The 14,215-nt window shown below is 46.7% G+C and overlaps 1 protein-coding gene across 3 annotated transcripts in view; it reads left to right on the top strand.

The window, feature by feature from the left end:
• Lrch (Leucine-rich-repeats and calponin homology domain protein) overlaps positions 1–14,215 on the top strand; it is a 205,513-nt gene that overhangs the window by 73,852 nt on the left and 117,446 nt on the right. For all 3 annotated transcript variants that reach the window (XM_065439258.1, XM_065439257.1, XM_065439256.1), the window contains 2 exons: positions 3,175–3,275; positions 13,837–14,008. In XM_065439258.1, the coding sequence (XP_065295330.1) occupies positions 3,175–3,275; positions 13,837–14,008 (273 nt within the window). The remainder of the gene's footprint in view (positions 1–3,174; positions 3,276–13,836; positions 14,009–14,215) is intronic.

Here is a 14,215-nt window from a genome sequence, read left to right as displayed (position 1 = left end):
TAATAACGCAACAAAGTTTGCTTTTAACGCACCGCGCTACAATGGACTATTGGCAACAGCGGGGATAATTAGCGGCAAAATTGGGTGCATGAAACGGACTTTTGCCATGTCGACACGGGCCGGAAACTGACTTGCGGGGGTCAGCCAACAATCATAGCTCAATATCGTGCGCACGAAGGAGAGAGGAAAGTGGGTCGGCAGTGCGCTGGGCTTTCACGCATAAGGCACAGGGGGGAGGCGAGGGGTAGGGGAGGTTGTGCTCCACTGGCTGCTGTTAACGGCGTGGCCACGTGAGTGCCATATCTTGAAAGCAGTCTGTGAGGTGGACAAAATGTGTGCCCGCCCGGGCACCGTATCTTGAAACCAATATGCAATGTGGACAAAGTGCGTGCCTGCCCAGGCGCCGTATCTTGAAAGCGATCTGCAATGTGGACAAAGTGCGTGCCTGCCCGGGTGCCGTATCTTGAAAGTGATCTGCAATGTGGACAAAGTGCGTGCCTGTGCAGGCGCCGTATTTTGAAACCGATCTGCAAGGTGGACAAAGTGCATGCCTGCGCGGGCGCCGTATCTTGAAACCAATCTGCAATGTGGATAAAGTGCGTGCCTGCCCGGGCGCCATATCTTGAAAGCAATCTGCAATGTGGACAAAGTGCATGCCTACGCAGGCGCCGTATCTTGAAAGCGATCTGCAATGTATACAAAGTTAGCCCAGTCGCGGTGGCTTCGTATGCACTGTACTTTTGACATTTAGTTCACATTGAAGCGAGAGGCAGCACTAAGGTCAATTCACTCTGTTGCTGCCGCGCTTCCTCACTCAAACGCGTTTTGATAGCGACTTTCCACGGCCATTGAGCGAGATGGGTTCATGTTTACCTGTGCACACGTGGCACGGTGCTTGTTAATTTAGTTAGTAAACTATGTGGGGTCTGATGTGGGATATCTCACACCGTACTCTTGGGACAAAGGAACGACAACACAGTAGTGCAAACAATCACAAGGGCATTTATTGCACCTCTCATAGATCAATGCCTGCTAGCCGAGTTGCTATCCACAAAACATGCCGATGGGCGCGCGACAAATCTAGAAGTCCGACTCACCGCGTCCTCGCGAGCGAATATGTTCGCTCCATGCTGGATCCCAACGCCTGGTCGTTCGCGTGTACGGTCACGCGAATCGTGGCGCGTTCGATGGCGGCCACGCGAGGCGGTCTCGCAGATGCATCGGTCGCCGCGTGCGCGGGATGTCCGCGCTGTTCGGCGACCCGCCGGGGAAGAGAGTTGCTGCACGTGCGGCACGCTCGCTGTCTCGAACCCCAGAGAGCAAGCGCCTTCCTTTCGGCGCCCAAGTAACCTCGCGGCGTTAGCCGCGCAACACTCGCGCCATCTCTCGGACTGCGCCTGTACCATTCCGACCGCAGCATGTGCAGCGAGACTACAGGAGACGCGCTATGCGGGAAAAACATCAGGGGAGGCGCGAGGGTCGCGCATCCCCACAACTAATGTTTACAACTTCGTATGGCTTATAAAACTATTAGCCTTACATCGCAAAGCTGTTTACTAATTTATCGCAATCGATGCTTTGCCTCTCGTGCAAAACTGAAACTTTTTTTTTTAATTTGGACGTTTGTCACTAACTCTTTGCAATAATGTTGTTACAGTTGCACGTTGCGACACCAAAGTTTTGAAAGTAAAGTGTTTTGGATATTGGGACTTCAGATAAAATGGACATTTTTTCTTGGATTATCAAGGTCTGTTGTAATGGGAGCCGACGATTATGTCGACGATTATGTCGACGATTTACAAATGGCTTGCCACGCCTCAAATCTATCAATGTGCGAAGGCAACTACAAATAACAAGGAATAATCTCACACAATGGGCTGAGAAAAATGGTGTCTGCTTCACCACCCAAAAAACTGTTACAGTTCTGTTTTCCTGGAAGCCAGCATTACAGGTCTGAAATTGGATGATGCAACACTACTGGTCAAACAACACTACAAGACTACAAAGTCTTAGCCCCAACTTTTGACACAAAACCAGTGATGCTACCGCTGCGCCAATCGCACTTCACTGCGCTGAGAGGCTACCTCTGCTACACCTTACTACATTTCAGCAAAATATAGGAAATGTGCACGCTCTCTGCGCCGAAGAGGTTGCTTGTGCTCTAAAAAAACGGAACTATGCCTTGAAGCGCTGTTTAACCGCACTACCTAAAGTGGCATGGCATGGTCCAGCGGCTGCATTAGCTCCGCAGTGGGCCGAGTCAAGGAATCGTACTGATGTTCCTTTCGTGGGTTGCTGTCCAAGCAACCCACAGAAGCAACCCTGATGCATGCGGGTTGCTTAGGCAACGGGACAAACTCGATTTTCTGGCAGCAGCAAGCAAACATACTGGCACCAAGCTGGACCCCGCTCCTGTATGACCAATGTAGTATGGTGACCGAAGTTTTGGACGCTGTATGGTGTCTCGCACGATTTTTGAAACGTGCACATTGGTGCAGTCATGGAGGCCGTGAACAACTTTTCTGCTATTCAATTTGTTGCCTATCCCCCACTTTTCTTGGCATGGTGATTTCATGGCATAAGAATAGCCTACGGCCGCTACCAAGATTTTGGTCAACTCAGCACCAAACAGCAACTTTCGCCGCTGGATATTAATGAAGTGCCGCTGATTAAGCCTTGCCGTATTGCATACGGCCGTGACAAAAATTCACTGCCAGCTGACGCGGTGGCGGGCAGGTCATCATGGCAAGCTTGGCCTCCAATATGTTCGAACCACTAAACCGCTTCGTTGATTGGGCATAATATCACAGACTAGATTAATGTACGGAAGCCAAGAATGAGTCCACGGGTGACCTGCCAGCAACTACCATGCTGATGCATGATACCATGTGATGCTGATGCCACCCCAGTGCAAGTGCCATGCAGCAGGTGCAACACATCACGCAAATGGCTGCCGTCAAGTGTCTGCTAGCAGCAGCCATTGCTTTGCTTTTGTTTATTTTCCATTTTTTCTTACTTTTATTTTGCTGTTTCGAATTTGCTGTTGACACTGGACTGCTAAAGTCACTCTTGCAGATTTAAGAAAATTAGCATAGCTGCTTCAGCACTCTATTGCACTAATGATTGTGCTCTTTATAGCATCTTCTGATGGTGTCTTTTGTTCTGTCTTTGAAGTCAAATGGACCAGCTCTTCCCGAGGTGCTCCCCAACCATGCAGTCGAGATGCACAACGGTGATCACAGTAACGCCTGCGAGCCAACGGTGTCTCCAGCCAGGTGGGCCTTTCTGCTCGGTGCATCGTGGCAGCGCTCGGGACATTTTGGAGGCAAAAAAATGCTTAACACTTTTTGCCTGAAACACCTAAATCTGTAGCTGAATGCATCGGATCATTGCATTTAACAACTGTTTTATTTGTATAGAGGCTTTCCGGGCTCGGGGTTGGTAGCGCTCCTTGTAACCCTTGAATGTTAATTAACCCTTCAAGGTTTTAAAAGCCCTGGCTTAAAATTTTCATTTCCTTCGAAACATAACAAAACAGATTTTTTTTTGCTTGTGGCCACTAAGTTCTCACAAGTGGTTCACTTGTAGGACCCATCTTTTTATTTATTTATATATTTATTTATTTATTTATTTATTTATTCGTTCAATCAAATCGAAACGAATGTTTTACCATTAATGCCCATGGCATTATGCAGGGAATGGGTTATGGAAAGGTTATGAAAGGATTAAAACACACTCAGAAGTGCAGTTATAAGAAGCCAACAAACACTGACGCCAAGGACAACACAGGGGAAATTACTTGTGCCAAATAAATGAAATAAAGAAACGATAATTTAATGAAAATGAAAGTGGAGGTAAAAACAACGCCCCGCAGGTGGGGACTGAACACACAGCCTTCGCATTTCGCATGCAATGCTCTACCAATTGAGCTACCCTAAGGATGAACATCCTTTCTGTCGCAGGTGTACCGGCCCCTCGGTTAACCCCTTTTCTTCTCGTTTATTACATGATGAGGGTCTCGAATCCGGCAACATTGATGCTTTCAGGTAGCATGTGTGGATTTATTGACCGGTCGCCTTCACCCAAAAAGGTTACGTTCTCGTGACGCCTGCAGTAGAAAGGATGTTCCACATCCACCGCCAAGGTTTGTGAGTGGTGGCGATGGCTAACACTCCCAGGGTTCTACTAAGACATATAAATACCCAAGAAAGTGGACGGGGAAACGGTGCCGCGGTAGCTCAATTGGTAGAGCATCGCACGCGACATGCGAAGGTTGTGGGTTTGGTCCCCCCCTGCGGCGAGTTGTTTTTTTGTCCACTTTCATTTCCATTAATGTAACGTTTCTTTATTTCATCTATTAGGCACAAGTAATTTCCCCTGTGTTCTCCTTGGTGTCAGTGTTTGTTGGCTTCTTATGATATGACTAATAAAAATTGGCGCCCTCAGTTAACCACTTCCCTTCTCGTTTACTCAAAAGTACATTTAACATAGTTTTTTCGTAATTGTACAATTCATGAGGGCTTTATGACAGCACTAAGATAAAGCACTTTCTGTTAGCTTCTTGGTATATAATAACACATAAAAGTACAACATCAGTGTTTTAAGATGGAAAACTCTTGGGCATATAATATTAGCAAAGGTGGCATGAGAATGTACAGTCGCCGACCGTTTATTCGGACCTTACGGGGACTGCGAAAATGTCCGAATAAACAGGTGTCCGAAAAAGCAGATTAAGAAAAAAAAATGAAATCTTTTATTTCCACACACTTATTCGGGCTCGGCAATAGGCTTGGAAGAAATCGTGAATGCGCCGTTGCACGCTGTTCCGTTTACGCGCTATCAGATAAGCCTGAATCTTGGAGAGGGTCGTACGGTCACTATTAGCGGCTGAAAGCACAGTTACTGTTTGTACACGCTCTGCATGCCACCACGGCAGCGCAGTACATGGTGCGTCATCTTCCGACTGAGAGTCATCGTCCGGCGGTGCAGCAGAAACCTGACGAATGATCTTGCCGTCGTCAAGTTCTGCGCATGTCAATACAGCAGTGTCAGCACCTATGAAACTGTCAAAAGAGACGGTGTCTGGAATCGCAATGCAACCACTGCGCAGGTCTCGGCAGAACATTTCTCGCGTCAGTAGGGAGCACATCGGAAGGCGACAAGTCTTAGGCCTCCCGGCACCCGCTTGCCGGCATTCCCCAGCGCAGTCTGCGCTGGCACTGCCGGCGCCATTAGACCCTTGACGCGATGTTTACGTATGCCGCGTTGGATCACTGAGGGATTTTGAATAGTCTGAAAAAACTCTGAGAAAACTCGGCAAATTTGTGCTTCAATCAGGGCAAATTACCTGTCATGTTGTTGAAAGGGAACAAGAGTCACCCTACTGTTGGCTCGAGTAAAAGAGAGGAATTGTAATGAATTGTCTTTGCCGTCGTGTCGTTGGCTGGAAGAGTTGCCATTGAACAGTCAACGACCGATTTTCCAGACACACGATTTTAAGGAAATGGCCGATAATGCGGACGGCTTTGTGGCACCACCACATGCCTCATAGGCATCCTGCAATGAAGTTTGCCTGTACATGTCTCGCCGCCTAGCAGCGGCGGTGAGCATCCGTGAGTAGGCCCTCACTGCATTTCACCATTGTTCATGGTGCACTCAGGCATGCCTGACAGCCTGCTTTTACAATTTTTCAATGGATTCACCATGGCCTCTTGGCAGCTCCTCTGTGAGAAGTGAGAAGAAAAAGAACAAGTGCAGATACTTCTGCATTAAGGATTGTCACAACTGCGAAGGGGATGCCGGCATGATATTGTACCGCTTCTCTTCAAAACCGTGGGAAGCAATTGGCGATTGAGGTGCATCGTTGTGGTTTGAGTCACTCTTGCGAATTTCTGTTAAACGAACTAAGACGCAAATGCAAAAGAAGAAAAAAAAAAGAGCCAGCAGCGGCATTTATAAAAACGCACAATAAAGCGAGAACTGCCTAAAAAATGCGGGAACTGACCCCTGCTTTTTTAAGGGGGGAGCCGGGTCTTGGAGACGAAAAAATCGCGAAAAAAACCGATTTTTCAATTTAATTATTTTTGGATTCCTTACACTTTCCTGCATCTATTACGGAAAATTCAGCCCCTGAAAACGTTTTATAACTGTAATATTGGCTATAATATAACTCAAACGACGAGGATCGCGCGCAAGCAAAGCGCGAAAATCGCCCGTTTTCAAGCGTCCGCGATTTCAAAACCCCGCGGCGGATCGCGGCCATCTTGGTCTCATTCGAAGGAGCATCCTTTCGGCTTGCTTTCCCGCCAAACCAAGGCATCCCAGACTACCCTGCAAACAAAATACAAGGCAAAAGAGGAAAGCAGCACAGAGCTATTTCATTGGTTCCTGCGTGGCGCGAATTCAAACGACCGCATCTGATTGGTCGGCGGCTGACTCCACCCACTTCATGCCGAAACACGGGTGGCGCCATCTTGACAAGGCGTAGTTCATCGCGATGCCTCGGAAGTTTCACACCGTGCACAAATTCGGCAAAAAACGGAAGAAATGTGCCGCAAAGCGTCGCAAAGTGCCTCCGTCTTCAGTGGAAACCATCGCGGACTCTCCGCGAACGCCACAGCGCCCAGCAACGGCAAAACGCGGTTCGGCAAGTGCGGCGGCCTCGGACCCGCCACGAACGCCTGAACGCGGTTCAGCGAGTGCGGCGGCTGCCTCGACAGTTCCCGGAGTGGCGGTTTCCACGAGCTTCAACTTGCAACCGGAACGGACAAGAGTGGACACGCACTTCTTGTCAAGCGAAGAGTGCGATGTTCTGACGCAGCGAGCGGCGGAGAGAACGGCTGAGCTGGCATCTGTTTCGGCAACGAAGCGTAAATCGGAACTTCTCGCAACAACGCCTAGTGCGCCGGGCGTTTCGTCGACGGCGTTCACGATAGTGGACCTCGATGCAGTGAACAGTTTGCTGCATTCTGCTGGGTGCCGGACGTGCGGCGGGGTCTTGAAAATTACGAAGGATGATCGCGAGTACGGACTAGCTGCAAAACTAAGAATGCAGTGCATCAACTGTGGTGATGTTGGTGCTGAATGGAGCTCGCCTCGGGTCGCAGGGCAGTTTCAGGCAAATTGCAAGCCTTTCAAGATAAATCTGCTCGCGGCGCGTGCTGTTCAAAGCACCGGACTTGCACAAGCAGCCCTAAACGACATTTTCGCAAATCTGGGAGTGTCGCACAGAGGCCTTCATAAAAAGACATATCAGGACTACCTGAAACAGAAACTGAATCCGGCGGCAACACGAGCATGCAGCAAGAGCTTGGATGAGTGCGCTAAGAGAGTGAAAGACCTCTATGAGCAAATGAACTTTGGAAATCCAGGGAACATTGCGGTAAGCTTCGATGGAACCTGGCACACGCGAGGGCACTCCTCTCACATCGGAGTTGCCGCAGTGATCGAACTTTTTTCTGGATATGTGCTTGATTATGTTGTTTTGTCCAACTTCTGCCTTGGATGTCAGTGTGCACCAGCACCTGACAGCCTAGAGTATCCTCAATGGAAGGAAAAACATGAGTGCCAGAAAAACACTACAAGCAAAGCAGGCCAAATGGAGGCTGAGGCAGCCCTCATTTTGTTTCAAAGGTCACTTTCTTGCCACGGCCTGAGGTACACCACAATGCTGTCCGATGGTGACAGCAGGTCGTACCTCGCTGTACAAGAGGCCCAAGTGTATGGATTTATTTCAGTTGAGAAGGAGGACTGTGTCAACCACGTTCAGAAACGAATGGGCACAGCGCTTCGAAACCTCGTTTCAAAAAAGTCTGATGAGCGCATCGGTGGCAAGGGTCGGCTCACTGGAGACCTCATTTCAAAGCTGACTAACTACTATGGATGGGCACTGAAGTCAAATGTAGGAGATATTGACAGGATGCAGAGGGCAGTCATGGCGACCTATTATCATGTGACATCAAGTGATGAAAGGCACAACCACACCCTCTGTCCAAGTGGTGCTGAATCCTGGTGCAAACACAATGCAGCCATATCCAGAAATGAGCTCCCTCCCAAACACAGGTACAATCTGCCTCCAAATGTGTGCCAGGCATTGCTTCCCGTGTACGAGCGTCTTGCTGACAAAAGCCTTTTGCAGCGATGCCAACGTGGCAAAACTCAGAATTCTAACGAGGCCCTTCACTCCCTCATCTGGAGCCTTGCACCTAAAGGCAAGAATGTGTCCCTTTTTGCAGTGCAGAATGCTGTAGCAGAAGCTGTCATGCGTTTCAACCATGGCACACAGCATGCCAGCTCCAGCATATTGAGGGAGCTGCAGTTGGAACAAAGTGGCAAAGGTAGCTCTAGAGCTGCTGAGAAAGATAGGTTTCGTGCTGTGAAGTCCGAGAAAAAGCGTGGTGCCTCGGCAGCTTTCCAGACTTCCGTGAAGAGAAGGCAACATGGAAAACCTGATGAAGACTATTGCCCTGGGGCTTTCTAAGCCTTCACAATGTATAATTGAAACCTTTCCTCCTCAATAAACCCTTGCATGTCATTGCAATTAGATGTTTACATTTTTCTCAAAAACAAAATTCTTGTACTTTTAAATTTTGTGAGAGGTGTGGCTTCACATCTACTCAATAGATTTTGATCATTCTTGTTTTATTTCAGTCCTATATGTGTCATGTTTGCAATAACATCACAGTGCAACTAATATTTGACTTGGAACATTTTGAAATTCTGTAGCTATCACAAAAAGGCAGTTTTCAGTTATCGACTGGAAAATTCGAACTTTCATAACTTTGTACCAAGTGAACAGAAAATGATGAAACAAGTCTTATTTCAAACCTTAGGCTTCCAGAAACATGGCTATATAAGTTTTAACTATTTCTATGTAGCAGTTCTTTTTCTATTGTTTTCATAACAATCACACAGAGTAATTAGCATAAAATGTGATCTATACATCAGAGATTAAATCTGACTGCATATTTGAAATCGGCATGCAAAACTACATACTTCTGAAAAGTTTCAGGTTAGTATCTTCAAAAGTAAAAATTTTTTGATCATGGCCCAACTCCCCCCTTAAATTGGTTTAGATAGTTGTTTAGCTCATCTAGCTCCAAAACAAACGTGCACTGGTTATGTGCCAAATCTATTCTAGCTTCGTAAGTGCTCTGTGTTGGAGCTTTGTACGCACTGTGCTTTTTATTGTGCATGAATGAGCCAACGTGCAACTTTTTTCTGCGCCACATTCAAGACGCTACTGCCGGAACCTGGCTCATTTATACCAATGTTTTCGCATGCTTAGAACAACAGAACTAAGGTTGGAGTACACTGCAAAACACGTAGCGTATTCGCAAATGAGCATTTCTATCAGCAACGCTAGTGCACATTTGTTCAGTTTTCACGTTGTTTAGCCCCAGCTGATTACCCTCTATTATGTTTCAGCAGTGATGACATCTCACATTCGAGCCCAAACGACAATATTAGAATATGCTCGAGGCACTTTGTCAACGGAAAAAAAAAGCATTTACCTGCCAATTTGCCAAAACCTCTACAGTTGGGAGGTGCAAGGCACGCATCAAGTAATGAAGCTACAAATGACAGTTGAAAAACGTACACGGCCGTATTTGCTCACTTAAGTGGCATGAAATAATGATATGTTAACTTACTTTCAGTTCAACATCGTGAGCATGCTTGCTTTGTGACCTGCGCTAGTTGCTTAGTGGCTATAATGTTGGGCTACTAAGCACGCGATCGCAGGATCAAATCCCGGCCACAGCGGCCGCATCTCGATGGGAGTGAAATGCAAAAATGCCCGTGTACTTAGATATAGGTCCACGTTAAAGAACCCCAGGCGGTCCAGATTATTCCGAAGTCCCCCACTATGCCTCATAAACAGATCGTGGTTCGGGCACCTAAAACCTCATAACTTATTTAAAGCACTTCACTGTGATGTCTGTGCTGTTTACTTTTTTGACACGATAAACATGGTTGTACAATGAAACCTCGTTAAACCGTAGTTGGCCGGAGATCGGAAAAAGTATGTACTTAACGGTAGTACTGTTTAACTGAAATAGCGCGAGATCGTCCACTTACCTGTCAAAAATGGAATCAGAGAGGGTGCGATAAAAGGGGAAAGAAACATGCAGTACTTAGTATTAACTTTGCATGTCAAAATTGTTATTTTCGTTTGATAGCGACGACAGCGACCTCAAAGTTACTGAAGCTGCGAGCCAGCTTTTCAGCCAGCCCCTTCTTCTCGGCAAACACTCGCATGGCAGATTCCTTGTTGGCATTATGTATTCTCAGTGCACGCGCGTGGTAGTGCTGCAGAAGTAGCGGGCCGTCTTTTTCATTGTGGGGTTGATGTAACGCGCAGCTTATGCTACTGTCGGGGCTGAGTCGCCCGTGCTGTCGCTTCCCGTGTCAACCTTATCACTGTCACTAGGTGACACTTCGGCGAAAGAGGCAACGATGGCGAAAAGTCAAACCTCGTAGCCGACATCTCTTCACAGCAGCGCTGCCGAGGAACTTCTTTGCATTCCAAATGCCACACACCTTAGTCAACAGTAGATCCCTGTCATGTGCCAGTGCCGACTTCTTCGTGTGACGTTCGATAGCACGAATGATGTCTAATTTTTCTTCTATGCTGAGCACCCGGCGTCTTTTTTGTCTGAGCTTCAGCATGATGCAAGTCATTGTTTGCACAACGCCACAATGCTCTCTGGCACGCCGCTGATATGATGTTGATGTTGATGTGGCTTCACGAGCAAACACACAGGTCGCTTGGAGGCCATTGTTCCGATCTCTGAGGCTTGTTGTGCTGCTGGGCCACCCGATGAAAACTCCAAATTAGCACTTATGTATTACTGAGAATGCTCTTGTGATCACTAAAACAGCCAATAGCTTTGATGGACCAGCTGCTTTCGATGATGCTGCATGACGACATTGCGAAAGCAAGAGATTTTTCGCTGTGTTTAATAGTAAAGTGCAAATTCTCTGCTACATGCAGTGCAGTAATATTTGGCTCACATGTTTACAGCAACCTCCATGACAGATCGGCAATCTTTTCTTACTACCGTATTTACTCGCATAATGATCACACTTTTTTGTCAAGAAAAAAATATTGACGAAAATTCACGGATGCGATCATTACGCTGGTTAAATTTCCCACAAGAAAAAAAAAATTTTTCATCCCGCATTTGCTACGGGATGACAACAGGTCAACAAATAGGCAGCTGCCACTGTATGTAGTGCGGGACACCAAAGCAAGAAAGGCCGGCAGAGCAAGCCAAACGCAATTTTTCTTCTTCTCGTGAGTAAGTCACCTGCATTGAAACAGTTTCTTCCGTATCATTAATGACTAATCTCATTAAGGCAAGTTAGGTTTTTTTTTTTTTTTTTTTCATGGAAGTTTGGAAAGTGATGAAAGGAATGAAATGGGGCTTCTGCTTAAGAATGTTTGGTGTGTGCAGACCGCTTGGTTTGTCTTGGAAGAGTCATTCGCGTAGCAGTTTACAGATGGTAAGCGCGATCATTATTAGCTAGACTTGGCACACGACATATCGATTCGGCAAGTTCGCGGTGCGATCATTACACAGGGAATAAAAAATTTAATTTTAACGACAAAATTCAGAGGTGTGATCATTACGCGAGTGCGATCGTTATGCGAGTAAATAGGGTATGTTCGAAAAGTGTTTCGGGGCCCCTTTTAACATTGCCCTGCTCTCATGCCATGACGCTCCTCCTCAACTTCTGTTTTGTGTGGCCATGGCTTCTGGGGGCGAGGACTTACGGAGTCGCCACCTGTCGGAAGCGCCTCCCTTGCGTAGTATGAGGGATAACGCAGCACACTCCTCATAGGCTTGGCTTACAGCATTCAATAAAAACACCACTTGCAGATTTCTCTAAGTACTCTGAAAATGCAGGAAGTTTTTACTGTCAAAATAATAGTCTTGGACAAACTGGAAGCACAGAATTGTTTACAGACCCTCTCTCTTTACCGAATATGTAGTGAGTGCCACAGCGTGTGGTCGCCGCGAGGGAGTCTCCCGAACCGGCTTCTTGCTTGAAAGGTAGGAAAACGCTGACAGCAAACTATGTGAAATATGTCTTTATAGTGGGCGGTCTGTATAACCGAATGGAGCATAACAGAATGAAGCCTCAAATCAGCTATCTTCACCTTTCCTGACTTCTGTAGGAATGATGGTTGCCTCAAAGTTCAGTTTATGTTCAACGTTTGTGCATTATGTGTTCTCACAGAAGTATTGTTGGAGCACTGTCCGAAAAACCTTTGTCTCATATTTATTTTTTATTGGATAGCTATTGACTCAGTATTTACGGCACGGACCCTCAATTCTCCGGGAGCGCAATAAATACAGCCGACTCTTGTTATAATGGATTCTGATACTCCGACAAAAATGTCCGTTTTATCCAAAGTCCGTAATATCCGAAATGCCTCACTTCCGAAAGTTTGGTCACAATGTGTAACGGTTATTGGAGAGAGTGAGTGACGAACGTCAAAAGTAAAAAACAAACAAAACAATCACAGTTTTGCCCAAAAAGGCGAAGCATCAATTGCGATAGCAAATTAGTTGACAGCTATGTGAAGTAAGGATAGTAGTTTTGTCGGCTGTATTAAGTTGTAAACATTCGCATACTAACTATATTAACAAGCACGGTGTCATGCGCACACAGGTAAAGATAAACATATCTTGCTTGATGACCGTGGAAAGTTGCTGTCAAAACGGAGTGAGGAAGTGTGGCAGCACTAGCAGGCGAATTGACCTTTGCGCTGTCTCTCCCTTTAATGCGAACATTGAAAGCACAGTACATATGAAGCTACCAGCACTGGGTGCACTTTGTACACATCGCAGATCATATTGAAGGTGAGGCTCATGCGGTTGTGCACTTTGCCTACATTGCAGATCGCTTTCAAGATACAGCGACTGCGCCGTAAGCAGCTGGCGCAAGAGTAGACCCCCCACCGCTCCCTCTCTCTCCGCCTCCGTGTCGTGCTTCGGGTGCAAAAGACAGCATGCTTCTGCCCGGCATTCTTCTCTCGCATGCACGATTTTGGGTTGTGATCGTCAGCTTACCCTCGCAAGCCAGTTGTCAGACGTGGCAAAAGTCCATTTGATATGCCTTATTCTGACAAAAATTGTCGCTAGTTTCATTCACTATAGCTGATAGTGTGTTGTAGCACAGTCCATTAAAAGCGAACTTTGTTGCATTAACAAAATAGGTAGAGCAAACTAAGGTCGAAATACCATCCGTTATATCTGAAAGTCTTTTATATGCAGGTCCGTTGTAACGAGTGTAGACTGTAATTAATTATGTTACGTAATGCAACCAGTTCAAAACATGCGCCAAGTACGTATGGCTGTGGACGTGAAACAGGCGACTCACCAGGTCATCGGAACCTGTTGTGGTGGTCTCGTGGTACCAGAACCAGACACCACTGATTCATTTACATGCACTATGTTGCTGAAAGCCGAGTCCATTCAGCACTTTACGGGACAAGAGTGGAGATTGGTTTCCCCTTTCAAAGTCTCTGACAGTGTTTTACATTAGGCTACTTTTCAAGTGGCTCGATGTGTGCTTTCCAAGTATGCTGGACATGAAGATGTTGAATGTTCTAAGATCTGGCGTTCCTGAAACTTGAGAAAACTTTGAAAATTAAAAATTCTCTGATCTGTTCTTCTGCACTACAGTTCCTATGATTCTAAAAATTCAAGGTATGTGGTGAAATGAAATTTTGACAGAAAGAATTAACTCGCACCTGAAGGGGATAGTTCGGCACTGTATGATCCTTGCTTGAGAAAGATACAAGGTCCCTTTGTGGTACATGTGCAGGTCGTGCAAGGAAGCTCCGCCTCCACCTCGGCGGGTGCACCAACAGACGTACCGCGAGTTCAAGGAGGCCCTGAGGCTGCAACGCTTGGGCCTGGCGCCCACCACCACCACCAATCACGTGACTGCACAACAGCAGCAGCAGCAGCCACCGCCGCTCAGCAAGATCACTCCGGTCAGTGGAGGAGCATTGCATTTGCTTAGTTGAACGCTTTCCTCACCCCTAGAAATGGGCTAATTTTTGGTAATGTTTGTTTGTTTTGATGTTTTATTTAAAAACATAGTAGTCGCAACCAGTGGCGGAGCCAGAAATTTCGTTCAGGGGAGGCTCACGTTTCACCTCGGCCTGCTCTTTAAAGTATTTATCGAGGGATCAAATACA

The sequence above is a fragment of the Dermacentor albipictus genome, chromosome 1, assembly GCF_038994185.2.
Source record: "Dermacentor albipictus isolate Rhodes 1998 colony chromosome 1, USDA_Dalb.pri_finalv2, whole genome shotgun sequence".
Classification (NCBI taxonomy): domain Eukaryota; kingdom Metazoa; phylum Arthropoda; class Arachnida; order Ixodida; family Ixodidae; genus Dermacentor; species Dermacentor albipictus.
The sequence above is the reverse complement of the archived record's forward strand: the minus strand, read 5'-3'. Positions and strand labels throughout refer to the sequence as shown.